The sequence below is a fragment of the Bufo gargarizans genome, unplaced genomic scaffold (assembly GCF_014858855.1).
Source record: "Bufo gargarizans isolate SCDJY-AF-19 unplaced genomic scaffold, ASM1485885v1 original_scaffold_1790_pilon, whole genome shotgun sequence".
Lineage (NCBI taxonomy): Eukaryota > Metazoa > Chordata > Amphibia > Anura > Bufonidae > Bufo > Bufo gargarizans.
Genome location: NW_025334517.1, coordinates 416,739 through 435,462, shown reverse-complemented (window position 1 = coordinate 435,462; position 18,724 = coordinate 416,739). Strand labels below are relative to the sequence as shown.

Below are 18,724 nucleotides of genomic sequence, written 5' to 3'. Positions count from 1 at the left end.
GCAACGAGATTTCGCCCATTATCGCACACCACCAGGCCGGGCTTGAGGCTCACCGGCAGCAACCACTCATCGGTCTGTTGTTCTATACCCCGCCACAACTCCTGTGCGGTGTGGGGCCTGTCCCCCAAACATATGAGTTTCAGAATGGCCTGCTGACGTTTACCCCGGGCTGTGCTGAAGTTGGTGGTGAAGGTGTGTGGCTGACTGGATGAGCAGGTGGAAGAAGAGGAGGAGGAAGCCGAGAAGGACGAGGTGGCAACAGGAGGCAAAGAATGTTACCCTGCGATCCTTGGCAGCGGAAGGACGTGCGCCAAACAGCTCTCCGCCTGGGGCCCAGCTGCCACTACATTTACCCAGTGTGCAGTTAGGGAGATATAGCGTCCCTGGCCGTGCTTACTGGTCCACGTATCTGTGGTTAGGTGGACCTTGCTACAGATGGCGTTGCGCAGTGCACACTTGATTTTATCGGATACTTGGTTGTGCAGGGAAGGCACGGCTCTCTTGGAGAAGTAGTGGCGGCTGGGAACAACATACTGTGGGACAGCAAGTGACATGAGCTGTTTGAAGCTGTCTGTGTCCACCAGCCTAAATGACAGCATTTCATAGGCCAGTAGTTTAGGACTGTTGGCACCATAAGGAATGGGAAGGGGAACTCCAAACCTTCCTCTAGCCCCGCATACCACCCCAACTAACCCCTTCAATAACGACACTGACACCGTTCAACTTTTAACCTTTTATTTTGTTGGGTGGTAATCGGCCACAGCTTTATTCAAACGGCAACTATAACCTTGAACCGTGCTCTCCGCCAGCCGCTGGTCTCCCAGCGGGCGGATTCGCCCATTTCTCCTCCAACACCTTTATGCTGCAATAACTAGCCGCCAGCTGTGACTTAAACATTCCAAAGAGGCACTCCGCCTCAATAGCCGTTCCCCAGAATCACTGCTGAGCACACCATCCGAACCATAAACCAAACCATCAACTCACAGGGGAGGGAGGGAGGGACAAAGCGCTTCCGCTCAAAGAGGAAGAGGGAAGGCGGGACAGTGGCATATATGCCCTCCCGGCTGACCGCCCACTCTCCTAACCGGAACCCTACATTAACCCCTGCATGCCCAGGCATAAGAGGAAGACGTTCTAAAGGGGGGGGGAACAGGGGGGAGGGGGGCCCACCAGTCCCTGCCCACCCTCCCTAAGCCGTCGGGTGGCCACCAGACTGTTGGCACCATAAGGAATGGGAAGGGGAACTCCAAACCTTCCTCTAGCCCCGCATACCACCCCAACTAACCCCTTCAATAACGACACTGACACCGTTCAACTTTTAACCTTTTATTTTGTTGGGTGGTAATCGGCCACAGCTTTATTCAAACGGCAACTATAACCTTGAACCGTGCTCTCCGCCAGCCGCTGGTCTCCCAGCGGGCGGATTCGCCCATTTCTCCTCCAACACCTTTATGCTGCAATAACTAGCCGCCAAGGAGGAGCACCGCCCTCAAACGGGGCTCCGACCACCACCCAACAAAAACATGGCCTGCTCCACCCCATCTTGGATACCTGAAAGGAAGATATCCAAACCTATCTCATTCAGGTGAACCCCATCGGGCCTCATTAATGAGCGGTTATCGCCCTCGAGCTGTCTGTGTCTGACAACCACACCACCCCGGGACCTGACGAAGCGGGAAATACGGGCATTAATCGTCCTTCTACACCTCTCGACTGCCTCCCCACCCTGCCATACCACCCGAGGAACAACCTCAGACCAGACCAGGACCACCTCACGAAAAAACGATGGAAAACGCTCCAAATCGGACCTGATGAGGGCCAACAATTCCACCAGGGGAACAGAACCCATATCGTTCCCCCCAGCATGTAGAACTAAAACAACCGGGCCACTGGCCTGCGAACCGATCTCGACCACTTGAGACATGAGCTGAGCCCATCGCAAACCCCGGATTCCTCTCCAGGCCACATCCACCTCCCGGAAGCCGAGGGACCTCCCCCCAGGTCGGCAATCAGCTCTCTGCGCCGCCCAGAAAACATATGAATGGCCCACGATCCAAACGGCCGGACGCCCAGGACCTGCAAGAAAAAGAGTTAGCACCAAGCAAACACCACACAAAAACCACAAGACCTGTAAATAACCATAAAATGAACCAACACAGACAAGTAAAATGCACAGAAACAAAATATAACACTCCCCCCTATCATGTCACTTTTTTTTTTTTTTTTTTTTATATCAGCAGGTCCGGTCTAATATACCTAGCAAAACAGGCAGACTTCCACCTGCCAATTCTCATAACCTCCGATTCAGGTAGACCAGCCCTAGCGGCTTCCGTAGCCGCCCCAATACGGAATGAATGAGTACCGAACTCCCTGGGATTCACCCCAACCAACTCCAAACAAGACCTCAAAACTCGGGTAAACTGGAATTTGGTCAAGGGAGAACCGTCCGCATGCGCAAAGAAATTACAGCACTCCGGGCGAACTGAACTATAGCTGCCCACCAACCCAACAGGGCAAGAAATCCCAGACACCGGATATAGCGGAATCCAGGCACCCCTGCCAAACTGGTCCGTCTTAGACCGCCGGACCCGAATCCTCACAGAATCACCACCTAACACTACGTCCTGATAAGAAAGACCACCTGGCCTTCCACCCGATGGGGCTACTAATTCACCCAACCTCAGGGCCGCAAAGAAGGCTATGCTAAAACTACAAGAAAACAATGCCACCTCAAAAGGCGACGTGCAAACTTCGGGGAGCCCAGACAGTAGCCTACCCAGCAAGTTAAAAGAGATCGGTCTCCGGCTTTCCCGAGAGACGAACTCCTTTCTCCAGCCCCTCATGGCCTGACGGATGACGAACTGCTTAGTGACATCTACCCACCCGCGCAACTTGAAATGAAAGGCGACACCCGCCAGTCGCCGCTGCGCCACCGCTGCCGAAACTCGCGTAGCCCGCAAGCGCAATAACCAATCAATTGTGACCTCCAACCGCAGGTCATCCCGGGAGACCACGTCCCTGTCATTCACCATCCCCCACCACTCAGCCCACGCCTTACCATGCGCCTGCCAAGTAGCCGGGGAAACAGACGATCGAACCAGCGACATCAGCTCCTGTCCACCAGGTCCCACAGGTACGACGGGCATTCCCTGCCCTCCAAATCCGCTCCCGGAAGAAAAGACCTGAAATCCTGCCAACGAAAACGGGAAAGAGCATCAGCAATTTTATTGTCAACACCAGGAACATGACGAGCCCTAAAATAGATATTACACTCAAGGCACCGAAGTACGAGATGCCGGAGCAACGCCAGAACCGGGAGGGAAGAGGAAGACAAAGTATTGACAGCATAAACCACACTCAAATTGTCCGTCCAAAAAGAAACGTGCGTATTGGACAACCGGTCCCTCCACAACTCCACTGCCACCACAATCGGGAACAACTCCAATAACGTAAGGTTCTTGCACAAACCATTCACTCGCCATGCGTCAGGCCACTCACCGGCACACCATTCCACCCCCAAAATCGTACCAAAGCCGCAGGACCCGGAAGCATCCGAAAACAGGGACAGTTCAGAGTTAGGGGTAACCACAGACATGTAACAGGTATGACCATTGAAAGAACGTAGAAAAGCCTTCCAGACCCTCAAGTCCTCCTTCAGTGACGCAGTGATCCGGATGCGATGACGGGGGGACTGGACACCCCTAGTGGCTAAAGATAAACGGCGGGCAAAAACACGGCCCATGGGCATCACCCTACAAGCAAAGCACAAGAGACCCAAAAGAGACTGCATCTGCAGGAGTGTAACCTTCTTAACTGCCAAAAACCCATCAATTAAATCCAAAAGCTTCTGAAGCTTATCACCCGGTAATCGAAAAACCATATCAACCGTGTCAATCTCAATACCCAGAAACGATAAACACGTGACCGGGCCTTCTGTTTTCTCCACGGAAATCGGAACCCCAAACTGCGCCATCCTCTCCAAAAACAGATTCAGCAATAACAAGCAACCATCACCAGACCCTGGAGAAACAAAAAGAAAGTCATCCAAATAGTGCAAAACAGACGTAGAGCCCGACTCATAACGGATGACCCATTCCAGAAAGGAACCAAACAACTCGAAATAATGACACGAAATGGAACAACCCATAGGGAGACAGGTGTCATAGTAAAACTTACCGTCTACACAGCAACCAAGTAAATGAAAACAATCAGGGTGAACCGGAAGCAGACGGAAAGCTGATTCAATATCCGACTTAGCCAGGAGGGCCCCAGGTCCCGCCTCCCTGACCAACGCAACCGCACGGTCAAAAGAGACATAAGACACCGAGGCGTCCTCCGGACTAATGGCATCATTAACTGACGAACCCTTCGGGTGAGAAAGATGATGAATCAACCTGAACTTACCCGGTTCCTTCTTAGGGACAACGCCCAGAGGAGAGACCCGCAAATTAGGGAATGGCAACACATCAAAAGGACCCTTAATCCTACCCAATGAAACCTCCTTAAGGACCTTGTCCCTAAGAACATCCGGCAGCTCCCGAGCCGACTTCAAGTTATCCGAAAAAACCGGAGAACGATTAAGAACAAAAGGGATAAAAAACCCGAAGGAAAAACCAAAACGGAGTTGCGCCGAAGCCTGTTTATTGGGGTACCTGTCTAACCAGGGGCCCATCTCTGCCACGCTCACCGGGGTCCTTAAAACCCCCTTGCTCACACTGCTTAGCTGACCTGACTGCGGGGCGGGTACATTTATTAGCGGGATGAGGGCCTCCGCAGGCGGAGCACTCATGCTTGAATCTACATAGCCCGGCGAACCTACAGCTTCCTTCGTTAAATAGCCAGCAGGACCCGGGGCGGCGGACGGCCACCGATCCATGGGAAGGTGATCCCCCTGAACCAGCGGCCGCCGCTGGAAAGGGGGGGGGCCTCTGCGCAACCATTAACCTCAACCACACATCCGTCGCCTTAACCCCCCACCCCATCTCCGGGTGTAACGCCAACCGCCGCCGAAACTCCTCATCATACCGCCACCAGGCGCTGCCCCCGTGCGATTTATAAGCACTATAAATAATATCCTGATAAACGAACATCTCGGAACATCGCTCAGGATGGCGTTGCCCCATAACACAACCCAAAACGGAAAAAGCCTGCAACCAATTGTTCATGGTCTTGGCCACCCGGGGTCTACGCTCAGAAGGCCTATCCGAAAAACGCCTTTCCTTATCCACTGTGTGTTGGTCAACCGATATGAGGGACCAAACATCCACATACTGGTTAGCCCACACCTTTTCCCTAACCGCTTCCTCCAGGTGGGAACCAAGGAGGCTAACCCCGCAATAACATGAATCCTTGTGAACTCCCGCCAGCACGGGCGCCTGTCTAACGCTAGGAGGAGGGGTTCCCTGAACCTGGGCAGGCGGCTGCAACCGATCTAACAACAACTTCAATAGCTCAGCCGTGCCCGTTTCCCCCGCACCCGCCCCCAACTCACCCACAGAATGGTACTCACCGGAAGAAGAGACAGGAACCACCGGAGCAGCAGGCATCGGAACCTCAGGCTGCACAGACGCCGTAGAAGCCAGGCCACGGACCCTGGATGACCGAGGACGCGACCGCCCAGCGCGACGCGAACGACTCACTCGACCAGACTCCCCCGACGCAGCCATCGACCCATCAGAGGAGGACGGCGAACGCCATCTGGAGGATCTGGAGCGCCTACTCCGCGCCGAGCCGTCAGACCTGCGGCGGGAGTGACGCCTGCGGGAACCTCGTTGGACGCGTCTTCTGCTCTCCGGGGAGGAGGACGACGAGCTGGATCGCACCCTGCGCTGGCGTGACCCCCGGGGAAGGGAAAGGGGAGGCGGCAGCGGGTAGGCAGGAACCGCAGGGGCAGAAAGGGGGTCCCCCCGCACCCCATTGCCACTATTAGACAGAGGGGCAGCCGCCTCCACAACTGCAGCTGGTGGCAGAGCCCCATCTAACTGCTGCTGCCCTTGGGGAAAATGGGGGGGCAAGGACTGGGAAGCTGGAGGGGTGAGAGGGAGACTCTGAGAGGAGGAGCTGCTGGCCTGACCCCCCATGACTATTCCACTGCTCCAAGCTGCAGTTACACGAGCGGCAGCCGGACGGGACATGTGAAGAGAGGAAACCGGAAGGGGCGGAGCTACCGCCGACTCGGCAGCACAGGGGACCTGCCGGCCAGCATGAGAGACAGCAGCGCTGGCCGGGGCAGTCAGGGTAAGTGGAATTGAAGGGGGGGGACTGTACCCGAACCTAGCGGGGGGGCGGATGTGCCGAGCAGACCGCCGGCCCCCCACCGCAGTATCGGGATCGCCGGGTACCACCACCGCAGGGGGACACGCCAAGCCAGGGGAGGAGGAAGATAGAGGGGGGCCGAGGCTGCTCAAAAATGAGCGCAGCCATCCCTCACCTCCCTCCGCTAATCTCGCCCTCAAAGCATCCCGCAGAGGGGCATCTGAGGCGGCCATCTTCATGCGGACAGAGCGCAGCACCTACACCACAAAGCGCTTCCGCTCAAAGAGGAAGAGGGAAGGCGGGACAGTGGCATATATGCCCTCCCGGCTGACCGCCCACTCTCCTAACCGGAACCCTACATTAACCCCTGCATGCCCAGGCATAAGAGGAAGACGTTCTAAAGGGGGGGGGAACAGGGGGGAGGGGGGCCCACCAGTCCCTGCCCACCCTCCCTAAGCCGTCGGGTGGCCACCAAAATGCTGGCATTCAGGGCCAGGGATCGAGGGTGGCTAGGTGGGAATTTACGCTTTCTATCAAATGTTTGTGAGATGGAGAGCTCAACGCTGCCGTGTGACATGGTTGAGACGCTTGGTGACGGAGGTGGTGGTGTTGGTGGTACATCCCCTGTTTGCTGGGCGGCAGGTGCCAACGTTCCTCCAGAGGCGGAGGAAAAGGCCGAGGCGGCAGCAGCAGAAGAGGTAGCAGGGGGAGCCTGAGTGACTTCCTTGTTTTTAAGGTGTTTCCTCCACTGCAGTTCATGCTTTGCATGCAGGCGCCTGGTCATGCAGGTTGTGCTCAGGTTCAGAACGTTAATGCCTCGCTTCAGGCTCTGATGGCACAGCGTGCAAACCACTCGGGTCTTGTCGTCAGCACATTGTTTGAAGAAGTGCCATGCCAGGGAACTCCTTGAAGCTGCCTTTGGGGTGCTCGGTCCCAGATGGCGGCGGTCAGTAGCAGGCGGAGTCTCTTGGCGGCTGGTGTTCTGCTTTTGCCCACTGCTCCCTCTTTTGCTACGCTGTTGGCTCGGTCCCACCACTGCCTCTTCCTCCGAACTGTGAAAGTCAGTGGCACGACCTTCATTCCATGTGGGGTCTAGGACCTCATCGTCCCCTGCATCGTCTTCCACCCAGTCTTGATCCCTGACCTCCTGTTCAGTCTGCACACTGCAGAAAGACGCAGCAGTTGGCACCTGTGTTTCGTCATCATCAGAGACATGCTGAGGTGGTAGTCCCATGTCCTCATCATCAGGAAACATAAGTGGTTGTGCGTCAGTGCATTCTATGTCTTCCACCGCTGGGGAAGGGCTAAGTGGATGCCCTTGGGAAACCCTGCCAGCGGAGTCTTCAAACAGCATAAGAGACTGCTGCATGACTTGAGGCTGAGACAGTTTCCCTGGTATGCATGGGGGTGATGTGACAGACTGATGGGCTTGGTTTTCAGGCGCCATCTGTGCGCTTTCTGCAGAAGACTGGGTGGGAGATAATGTGAACGTACTGGATCCACTGTCGGCCACCCAATTGACTAATGCCTGTACCTGCTCAGGCCTTACCATCCTTAGAACGGCATTGGGCCCCACCAAATATCGCTGTAAATTATGGCGGCTACTGGGACCTGAGGTAGTTGGTACACTAGGACGTGTGGCTGTGGCAGAACGGCCACGTCCTCTCCCAGCACCAGAGGGTCCACTAACACCACCACGACCATGTCCACGTCCGCGTCCCTTACTAGATGTTTTCCTCATTGTTATGGTTCACCACAACAACAAAAATATTATTTGGCCCAATGTATTGTATTCAAATTCAGCGGGATATAAATTTGAGGCCTAGTATTTAGGTGCTGGGTGACCGGTATGGATTTACTGACAGAATTAGACTTGGAAATACACAGTAGCGTGTGTGTGAAGTTATTCTGAATGACCCTATGTGCACCTTGAATATTATATACCCTTTTAGGGATAGATTTGAAATAGCTCTGATATAGCAGAAACCACTAAATTAGGAAATTGCTAAATTGGGAATTGTATTTCAACCCTGAACAAAAAATGTGCTTTGACGGACACTAAATAACTTTCCCAGCCACAACAGGACAGCGGTAACGAGAGATTTAGCGGGATATAAATTTGAGGCCTAGTATTTAGGCGCTGGGTGACCGGTATGGATTTAGTGACAGAATTAGACTGGGATATTGCCAAAAAACAACCACACTATTGCTGGTTAAATGCACTTGGTGACGGGCGCAGCTTGCCCCTGATGTAGTATATGGCCAAAAAATGAACAGACTATCGCTGGTAAAATGCACTTGGTGTGACAGCTTGACCCTGATGTAGGCTTTAGCCAAAAAACAACCACATCATTGAGGGTTAAATGCACTTGGTCGCAGCTTGTGCTGGCGCACCACAAGACACAAAATGGCCGCCGATCACCCCAGAAAAAAGTGACTGACAAACGGTCTGGGCAGCCTAAAAACAGTGAGCAATTGAGTATCAGCAGCTCAATGACCCACAGCTGCAGATCGATCTCTGAATGAAGTCCTTTGGAGGAGTTAATCTGCCTAATCTCGCCCTAACAGCAGCAGCCGCAACCTCTCCCTACACTGATCAGAGCAGAGTGACGGGCGGCGCTATGTGACTCCAGCTTAAATAGAGGCGGGGTCACATGGTGCTCTGGCCAATCACAGCCATGCCAATAGTCAGGGACCGCGGCGATCAGAAACAGCAGAAATCGCAACAAACCGCAGGTCTGAATTGACCTGCGGTTTGCTGCGATCGCCGATAAGGGGGGTCATATGACCCCCCCAGGCGTTGTGACAGGATGCCGGCTGAATGATTTCAGCCGGCATCCTGTGCGGATTAACCCCTGGGGCGCCACAATCTCAATTTAAACTCATGACGTACCGGTACGTCATGGGTCCTTAAGGGGTTAAAATCTGGTTGACTTTGGGGTTCATTTTCATGCTGCACTGTACTCGCTCCACCCAGCACGCTTCTGTGCCGTTACTGCAACCAGAATTTGCTAAATCTGCTTCTAAAAAAACAAAAAACAGATCCTCGCCCGTCCTCTTAATCATGTTTATTAAAGGTTTGATTAGGAGAAAGGCACAATATAATGTACTGCATATAGTGCACATAGAGGAACAGGCCCATTCAGACTGAAAACCTCCCAAGAACTAATTCTGAAGAACCTCCATCTGCCCAACCATTGATCCATGTAAGAGTCTCTCACCTGGTCAAGGTGACATTCCCCTTTCATGGATGATCATACACATCAGTTACTATGCAGGAAGACAGCATTGAGTTATGCCCGCTCAGTGTGAGGAGAGATACGGCATCTATGTGCTTCCACAGTGTGAGGGATGTGGCCTGAGAAAGCTCCAGAGGAAGCCATGATGGTCAAAGAAGGGCAGTGTTATACGGTTTACAAGGTCCAGCAATCCAAATAACTGATGTATGGGAAGATGAGCATGAGGTATGGAGAAACATGTCCATGCTATATAGAAGGGCAGAAGGAGGAGGAGGAGGACAACCCCCAGCAATGACATTGGGATGAAAGTCCATCGCCTATATGAGGGGAGAACAGAGGAAGGTGCCGTGTGTCACATGGAGCCCTGACGTCTCAGGTAAAGACCCATAACTACAGCCGGACCCTGGAAGACAGTGGCAGCTCTAATGGAAGATAGGAATACATATATCTGGGAGGACAATTATCTGGTGAAGGTGATGAGATACTCGGGGTACGCCTGGATGTCATGGAATATCACAAACATGGAAGGCTTGGCCGGGTTGTCGGTGACGCTGTCGTACAGTTCGGTGGGGTTGGCTGGGTTCTTGGCTGGAGGAGCCACAATTCCCTTCTGTCCAGCACAGTACACGCCGGTGAGGACCCGGGCCAGGTACATGTATTTAAGGCCATTTGGATCTGGTTTGGAGTAGCCGTCATGTGCTGAGTAATTTGCTTCCACTGCGAAATACGTCCCATTTCCATAACAAGCCGCTGTGTATGAGAAATAAGAGGGTCAAGACCTAGGACTAGACACAACATGGGCCCCTGACTGACACATATCACATGTATCCCTCTCTGGGCCCCTGACTGCCATTTACACATGTATCCCTCTTCTGGGGCCCTGTCATACATCCTATATATCCCACTTTGGGCCCCTGTCATACATCCCATGTATCCGTCTCCGGGCCCCTGTCATACATCCCATGTATCCCTCTCCGGGCCCCTGTCATACATCCCATGTATCCCTCTCCGGGCCCCTGTCATACATCCCATGTATCCCTCTCCGGGCCCCTGTCATACATCCCATGTATCCCTCTCCGGGCCCCTGTCATACATCCTATATATCCCACTTTGGGCCCCTGTCATACATCCCATGTATCCCTCTCCGGGCCCCTGTCATACATCTCATGTGTCCCTCTCCGGGCCCCTGTCATACATCCCATGTATCCCTCTCCGGGCCCCTGTCATACATCTCATGTGTCCCTCTCCGGGCCCCTGTCATACATCTCATGTGTCCCTCTCCGGGCCCCTGTCATACATCCCATGTGTCTCACCGTTCCTCCCCGCGTAGCTTCGGTTGAATCCATTGTGGTTGACGGTTTGGATGGTATTGGAGTCGGTCCCATGGAAGAGCCGTTTCTCATTGGTCGTCGTCGTCCCGTTCTTGGTGTCGATCGCTTGTCTCTTTATCTGGTAATTCATCCACAGATTCTTGTTCTGAATTCTCTCGATCTGCAGAGACAGGAGCGCGAGGTCAGCGCGGCCGCATCCAGCCCTCTACTCTCCTCTCATCCCAAACCTTACCCCTTCTTTCCACCTTAATCTAGATCTTCATCCTGTGGCGTCACCACAAATGACCGGGCCCCACAACCCCCCCTCCTGCAGCTAGTCAGGATCGCGCTCTCAGACCAGGCCCGGCGGCCGCTCTGTCCGTTTCCTACATGTACACACTGTACGTCATGTCAGTGCATATAGTGTCAGTGAGGGGGCCCTGACAAAACCTCCCGAGTTCGGGCCCCGTGGCAGCGGCTTCCTCTATAGCTCTGCCCCTGTCTTCATCCCTCCCCTCACAACATTTCTCACTTTCTTGTAGTTCACACCCCGAGCTCTCACTTAAAGGGCTTCTGTCAGCCCACTAAACCGTTTTGGTTTTTTTTGGTTAATATTAATCCCTACACTGCGAGCTCCCTGTACATAAGCTAAATATTCATTTTTGTTCAGTAGATTTTGTTAAAAATCAAGTTTTATAATATGTAAATTACCTTGCTACCAGCAGGGAGGGCGGTTACTTGCTGGTAGCAGCCGCATCCTCCGATGGTAATGACGCCCCCTCCGCCGTTTGATTGACAGGGCCAGGGAACGGGATCGTTCTCTGCTGGCCCTGTTTGAATTCCTGTCTTTAATCGGCGCAGGCGCACTGAGAGGCGCTCTCTACTGAACAAAAATGAATATTTAGCTTATGTACAGGGAGCTTGCAGTGTAGGGATTATTATTAACCAAAAAAAAACAAAAAACGGTTTACTGGGCTGACAGAAGCCCTTTAAGGTCCATTCACACGTCCGCAATTTCGTTCTGCATTTTGCGGAATGGAATTGCAGACCCATTCATTTCTGCCCGGACACGGAATTGCTGACCCGCACTTCCGTTCCCCGAAAAAAATAGAACAGGCATATTCTATTAGTGCCAGCAATTTGCGGTCTGCAAAATGTGGAGCGCACATTGCCGCTGTCGACGTTTTTCGAATCCGTAAAACACGTTGCAGACGTGTGAATGGACCCTTATCTGATGGCTACACCATACGAGCCCTTCATGTTGTGGCTCATTGGACCGGTTTGTGGCCCCCTCCCCCAGTGTAGGAGAAGGTTGGTGGAGGGGCAATTACTTTCACTATTTTCATCTGACACGACATCTTGAATTGCGTCTCAACGTCGTTGTATTCTTGATTTCCATGCGTTAATTGGACCGTCATCACGTCTTTGTTACTCATCGCCGTCCAGTTGGCAGGAAGCTCGAATTGTCCTAGAAAAGAAATGCTCATTAGTCACTTGACAGTGGTGTGTGTGTCCCGACACCTGGGGGCGCTCTCCGCACTGTGCGTCCCGACACCTGGGGGCGCTCTCCGCACTGTGCGTCCCGACCCCTGGGGGGGCGCTCTCCGCACTGTGCGTCCCGACCCCTGGGGGGCGCTCTCCGCACTGTGCGTCCCGACCCCTGGGGGGGCGCTCTCCGCACTGTGCGTCCCGACCCCTGGGGGGGCGCTCTCCGCACTGTGCGTCCCGACCCCTGGGGGGGCGCTCTCCGCACTGTGCGTCCCGACCCCTGGGGGGGCGCTCTCCGCACTGTGCGTCCCGACCCCTGGGGGGGCGCTCTCCGCACTGTGCGTCCCGACCCTGGGGGGGCGCTCTCCGCACTGTGCGTCCCGACACCTGGGGGGGGCGCTCTCCGCACTGTGCGTTCCCGACACCTGGGGGGGCGCTCTCCGCACTGTGCGTCCCGACCCCTGGGGGGGCGCTCTCCGCACTGTGCGTCCCGACACCTGGGGGGGGCGCTCTCCGCACTGTGCGTCCCGACACCTGGGGGGCGCTCTCCGCACTGTGCGTCCCGACACCTGGGGGGCGCTCTCCGCACTGTGCGTCCCGACACCTGGGGGGCGCTCTCCGCACTGTGCGTCCCGACCCTGGGGGCGCTCTCCGCACTGTGCGTCCCGACCCTGGGGGGCGCTCTCCGCACTGTGCGTCCCGACACCTGGGGGGGCGCTCTCCGCACTGTGCGTCCCGACACCTGGGGGGGCGCTCTCCGCACTGTGCGTCCCGACACCTGGGGGGCGCTCTCCGCACTGTGCGTCCCGACACCTGGGGGGCGCTCTCCGCACTGTGCGTCCCGACACCTGGGGGGCGCTCTCCGCACTGTGCGTCCCGACACCTGGGGGCGCTCTCCGCACTCTGCGTCCCGACACCTGGGGGGGGCGCTCTCCGCACTCTGCGTCCCGACACCTGGGGGGGGCGCTCTCCGCACTCTGCGTCCCGACACCTGGGGGGGCGCTCTCCGCACTGTGCGTCCCAACATTTGGGAGCATTGGTAGCTGGGAGGGGAAGGGTCTTTTAGCAGTGAGATTCAAACTTTCGTGAGCTATGGTGGTCCCTAGTTGGGCGTCTGTAGTAGATAAATCTATATCCCTGATGAGCGGAGACCCCTCCTGATGACCTGTGCTCATGTTCGGCAGACGTGGCCGGGAACGTGATGTCTGAGGTTACAGAGAAACCTCTCTGAGAAGACCATGGGACACAAATGTACATAGGCTACAAGGAGAGCCCATCACAGAGACATCTGGTCTAGATCAGTGAGAGTTTTTCTTTGAGGTGGTCTTCTCACATAGGTGGTCCTCTCATTGAGGTGGTCTTCTCACAGTGGTCGACCATCTTATTGCTGTTTATAATAAAGTGACTGCAGCAGCCATTTTAACCAGCACGGGAGGGTCTAATGGTGTGATGGTGATGGGGCGACGCTCAGTGGGATTTTTGCACCATGCACATGACATATGCATATGTGTGAGGCCTTGACAGCAGCACATGGAGGCTGTGCACTCAGTAGTGTGGAACCATTTGTCCTGCCGTAAGCATTGCTTTCTTATATCTCCGCACTAACGAGAGCCCCTTTATAATGTGGCCGTGTGAATGAGGTCTGCCCGGAGGCACAGGGCAGTGATTACCGTGTTTAGGAATTCTCTCAATCTCGGCCTCCTTTCCTCTGGGGTCCCGCATGCAGTTCCGCTCCAGTAGGACGGTGTAGGTCACTCCGGACACGTCGATCTTCAGACTTTGTGTGTTGGTGCTCTTGGCCTTTTCCAGCTCCAGGTTTGTCATTCGATCAAACTGAACAAACTTGGTGCCGTTGTGATATCTCCACTCCACCAGGTTACTGCAGAGCTCGGCCTCCCGCTCCTTGGTCTTATTCTCCCGCACCTTCTTGATCATGAGCTGGATTTTGTTGGTCATCTCTAGGACGTCTCTGGTGAGGCCACTTATTTTAACTGTGGAACCAAGAGATTCGAAGGAAAGCAACACTTGGAGTCTCCTTTGGTCCTGGGACAAGGCGTGATGGTCCTGCTCATCAAACTCCAGGATCCAGTCATCGGTGATCTCGTTCTCGTACTGTTCCTTCAGTATTAGATCCCGCAGCCAGGTGGATGCGTCTGTCACGTCTTTCCTGTTCCCCGCGCACAGGTGGAATATCGCCGGCTCTATGTTCTCCCGTAAGTGAAACACTTTTTGTTTCTTCTCTGCTCCGGGTCTTGATGTGAAATAATTGACGACGGCTGTGACACAGGAAAGAGAAGGTTACCGGAGGAGATCAACCTACAGAAGATGCAACGAGCAGTACGGTCATTAGACACACCAGGCCGGGAATTCTTCCATCGAGGGAAGCTTTCCGAGGTGCTGTGTGCACTATAGATCCTTAAAGGGGTTCTCTGACTCCAGAAGATGGCATTTATCCTGTAGGCACTTCCTATTCTCCATGTTGCCTCCTTTGCTGACTTGATTCTTATTTCCAACACATTATACACTGCTCGTTTCCATGGTTACGACCATTCGGTAATCCAGCAGTGGTGGTCGTGCTTGTACATTATAGGAAAACTCTCTGACCTCTCTGGTGGCCTGGACAGTGGTAGAGCACATAGACACGCATGCGCAGCAGGTTCCGTCCCAGTGACCTTGTATCTGTGCGGCATCGGCGGCAGTTACCATGGAAACGAGCCGTGTATATTGTGATGGAAAAATAAATCCAGCCAGCAAAGGAGGCAACATGGAGAATCACTGTACATTAGTAAGTGGTTTGTATTAACTTCCTCTACATGATAAATGCCATCTGCTGAAGCGAGAGGACCCCTTTAACCCCACAGACAGTAATAGAATGGCTGTAAGTTACCAGAGTACAGAGAAAAAGTTATCACAGACGCCCTCTTCTCTGACACCGCTCAGGTCTCTGCCTCACTTCCCGAATTTTTGAATAAATACTGAAGGAGACTGATAAAAAGCAACAGCAGAGCACTCCCTGTATGACCACAGCACGAGCAGAATAATGCAGGAGGCGGCAGAGCAGGAAGTCAGTGAGGGGCAGCCTTAGCCAATAGATAGCTGCAGAGCAGGAAGTCAGTGAGGGGCAGCTTCAGCCAATAGAGGCAGAGCAGGAAGTCAGTGAGGGGCAGCCTTAGCCAATAGATAGCTGCAGAGCAGGAAGTCAGTGAGGGGCAGCTTCAGCCAATAGCAGCAGAGCAGGAAGTCAGTGAGGGGCAGCTTCAGCCAATAGCAGCAGAGCAGAGTCAGTGAGGGGCAGCTTCAGCCAATAGCTGCAGAGCAGAGTCAGTGAGGGGCAGCTTCAGCCAATAGCAGCAGAGCAGAGTCAGTGAGGGGCAGCTTCAGCCAATAGAGGCAGAGCAGGAAGTCAGTGAGGGGCAGCTTCAGCCAATAGCAGCAGAGCAGGAAGTCAGTGAGGGGCAGCTTCAGCCAATAGAGGCAGAGCAGGAAGTCAGTGAGGGGCAGCTTCAGCCAATAGCTGCAGAGCAGGAAGTCTGTGAGGGGCAGCTTCAGCCAATAGCAGCAGAGCAGGAAGTCAGTGAGGGGCAGCTTCAGCCAATAGCAGAAGAGCAGGAAGTCAGTGAGGGGCAGCTTCAGCCAATAGCAGCAGAGCAGGAAGTCTGTGAGGGGCAGCTTCAGCCAATAGCAGCAGAGCAGGAAGTCAGTGAGGGGCAGCTTCAGCCAATAGCAGCAGAGCAGGAAGTCAGTGAGGGGCAGCTTCAGCCAATAGCAGCAGAGCAGGAAGTCAGTGATGTGATAGAGCCAGAAGCAGGAGAGCAGATGATGTCTGAGAGGAGGTGTCATTTCAGCAGCTCCTCCCATACAACCCAGTATGCAGCAGCCATTTTGTTAGCGTCACCAGTTTGTTACGGTTTATGACATATACTGGGGTCAGCACCTTGAGCACTCCAGCTGTTGTGAAGCTACACCTTCCAGCAGGTACAACTGCAACAGCAGCTACTCTCCAACTCCTACAGATGTGAATGGAGCATGCTGGGAGTTGTAGTTTCACAACAGCTGGAGCGGCGGAGGCAGCTGACCGATGGTATACGCTCTTGTGGACATCAGCTTCCTCATCCTCTGTTCTAAGAGGGCTGGACGGACTGGTGCCCCCATGACTGTTCATCAGCGGCCATGTTGTCAGGCTGCAGGGTGAGTTATGGTTCTCAGAGATACGCCATTGTTATATGATGCTCCCATTCACTGACAGCAAGCAGGACTCACAGTTGGTTATTCTGGAGAGCAGTGAGGTGCTCTTGGGCAGGTCGGTGCCTTCCTTCTTCTTCATACTGTTGTAGAAGTCATCTAACATTTGCTGCTGGAAGACGACCACTTTCACCATCTGCAGACACGGCGCCGCCTTGGACTTGGCGAATTCCGTTACAGCTTCTAGTATGATGTCCGCCACCACGGCCGAGGACACTTTGCCCAAACCTGTGGCAGGAAATAATATTAGCGGAATTAATGGTGGAGGCATCAAGAGCGGGTGGAGAATAATTCAGCAGCACAATCCTGAAAATGGCGCAGGTGGCTTATAGTGCGATATCGCCAGTGATTACTGGGCACGGTTCACACTACAGAGCACGGCACGAGCAGATATGGAGGGAGGCAGACCTGTGCCTATGGCCGGGAAGGCGACGGACGAGGCCTGGAGGTTCCCGCACTCCTGGAGGGACTCTGCCACAAAGTCTCCGATTCCTTCTGCTGAATTCCTGCCCACGACGTGAAGGATCTGCTTGCAGAGGAGATTTCCGCTCTGAGTGGTAATATGGCTGCTCTTCTTGTTTAGGGATGCTGCGGAGACAATCATTGCTGACATGAGCTGCAAAGTCGTTACAATGTAAATACCTACAAAGAACTACCGGAGCGCATGGAATCAGGATTATATTTCATTACAAAATCACAATAAAACAAGTGCAGGGAAAAGGCGACCACAACCAGAGGGGGCACAATGGGGCGGATTCACACTGCGCCGACAGTTAATCAAAAATAAAGTGCAAATACCAATAATAAAATGTCCATATAAAGAAAAACGCAGTCGGCACTGCCTAATGTGGCTAATCTCCCACAGGATCCACACCTGCACCATAAACATGCCTCGGTTCGGCAGGGCTCTGCCAAGTAGACATATATTCAAATAGTTGAAAGAAGAAAAAACGCGGCACTCGCCATCAACTTCCTTTTTGAAGCTTCCTTGATGGCGAGTGCCGCGTTTTTTCTTCTTTCAACTATTTGAATACCAATAATGTTACAAATTACAAAGGCAGAATCAATTACCCATAATGTGCGTCCTCCTTCGAACGTTCACCGATACGTCGGGTTGGCGCCGCCCTGGAGGAGGCACATTATGGGCAATTGATTCTGCCTTTGTAATATTATTGGTATTTGCACTTTATTTTTTATTAACTGTCGGCGCAGTGAGAATCGGCCCCGTTGTGTCCCCCTCTGATTGAGGTCGCCTTTTCCCTGCACTTGTTTTATTGGGATTTTTCTATGAATTTTGTAATTAAATATAATCCGGATTCCATGCGCTCCGGTAGTTCTTTGTAGGTATTTGTACTTGTTTTGATACCGTAGGCATGCGAGTACGTGGCCATACATGGCAGTTACATTGCGGAGTTGAGCTTTTTTTGTTTTTGGTATTGTTACAATGTAGCAGAATCAATCTCTGTCTGTGGAGACAATGTAACAGTCGGGGATAGCCCGCTGCTGCCCGAAAAAATGCATTCACATTGCGGTTTATCCCTCCGTCAGGTATGTGAAACGGGGTTCAGAGGATTCATCTTCGGACTCTGACCGGCCTTCTGTTCCTTTACAGCTTTTACTCCGGACAGAATGGCGCCATCTGCCATGCGGTATACATCCGATACCCCGACAGAAAGCCCTGCGCAGGACTAAAGCACAATGTAAATGCAGCCAGAAGGGGTGTCTTACCGAGCTGAGCGCACTCCGCCTGCACACCGGGCCCCGCCGCCTCCAGGATGGATTTAGAGACCCCTGACGAAAAGGAGGATTGTGGATGAACACAGCGGATCGCAGAAAACACATGTGACCCCCAGCCCCGTCCCTGCTCCTTGTCATGGGGGCCCCCCAGCCCCGTCCCTGCTCCTTGTCATGGGGCCCCCCAGCCCCATCCCTGCTCCTTGTCATGGGGCCCCCCAGCCCCATCCCTGCTCCTTGTCATGGGACCCCCCAGCCCCATCCCTGCTCCTTGTCATGGGGCCCCCCAGACCCGTCCCTGCTCCGTGTCATGGGGCCCCCCAGCCCCGTCCCTGCTCCTTGTCATGGGGCCCCCCAGCCCCGTCCCTGCTCCCTGTCATGGGGCCCCCCAGCCCCGTCCCTGCTCTTTGTCATGGGGCCCCCCAGCCCCGTCCCTGCTCCTTGTCATGGGGCCCC

General features: G+C 54.0%; 2 protein-coding genes across 2 annotated transcripts in view; both read right to left on the bottom strand.

Annotated features, from left to right (window-relative positions):
* Positions 1–625: 625 nt before the first annotated feature.
* On the bottom strand, positions 626–4,102 carry LOC122923654. Its single transcript, XM_044274509.1, has 2 exons — positions 3,059–4,102; positions 626–2,076 (listed from the first exon to the last, which is right to left on the bottom strand). The coding sequence occupies exons 1-2, from the start codon at positions 3,144–3,146 to the stop codon at positions 1,490–1,492; spliced, it is 675 nt and encodes a 224-aa protein (XP_044130444.1). The 5' UTR covers positions 3,147–4,102; the 3' UTR covers positions 626–1,489.
* Positions 4,103–9,308: 5,206 nt separating this feature from the next.
* LOC122923644 (protein mono-ADP-ribosyltransferase PARP14-like) overlaps positions 9,309–18,724 on the bottom strand; it is a 44,078-nt gene continuing 34,662 nt past the window's right edge. Inside the window, exons 11-17 of the mRNA XM_044274496.1 lie at positions 18,263–18,325; positions 16,943–17,122; positions 16,553–16,762; positions 13,963–14,568; positions 12,136–12,272; positions 10,808–10,985; positions 9,309–10,244 (exon numbers count right to left, since the gene is read on the bottom strand). Of these exons, the coding sequence (XP_044130431.1) occupies positions 9,955–10,244; positions 10,808–10,985; positions 12,136–12,272; positions 13,963–14,568; positions 16,553–16,762; positions 16,943–17,122; positions 18,263–18,325 (1,664 nt within the window). The 3' untranslated portion in view covers positions 9,309–9,954. The remainder of the gene's footprint in view (positions 10,245–10,807; positions 10,986–12,135; positions 12,273–13,962; positions 14,569–16,552; positions 16,763–16,942; positions 17,123–18,262; positions 18,326–18,724) is intronic.

What these genes read in the sequence shown, in the direction of transcription:
- LOC122923654 (XM_044274509.1), bottom strand. Translation starts at nt 3,146, where the DNA reads ATGCCCGTCGTACCTGTGGGACCTGGTGGACAGGAGCTGATGTCGCTG. An exon ending in GGCTACTTGGCAGGCGCATG is followed by an intron (nt 2,077 to 3,058) that starts GTAAGGCGTGGG and finishes TTTTTCTTGCAG; the next exon opens with GTCCTGGGCGTCCGGCCGTT.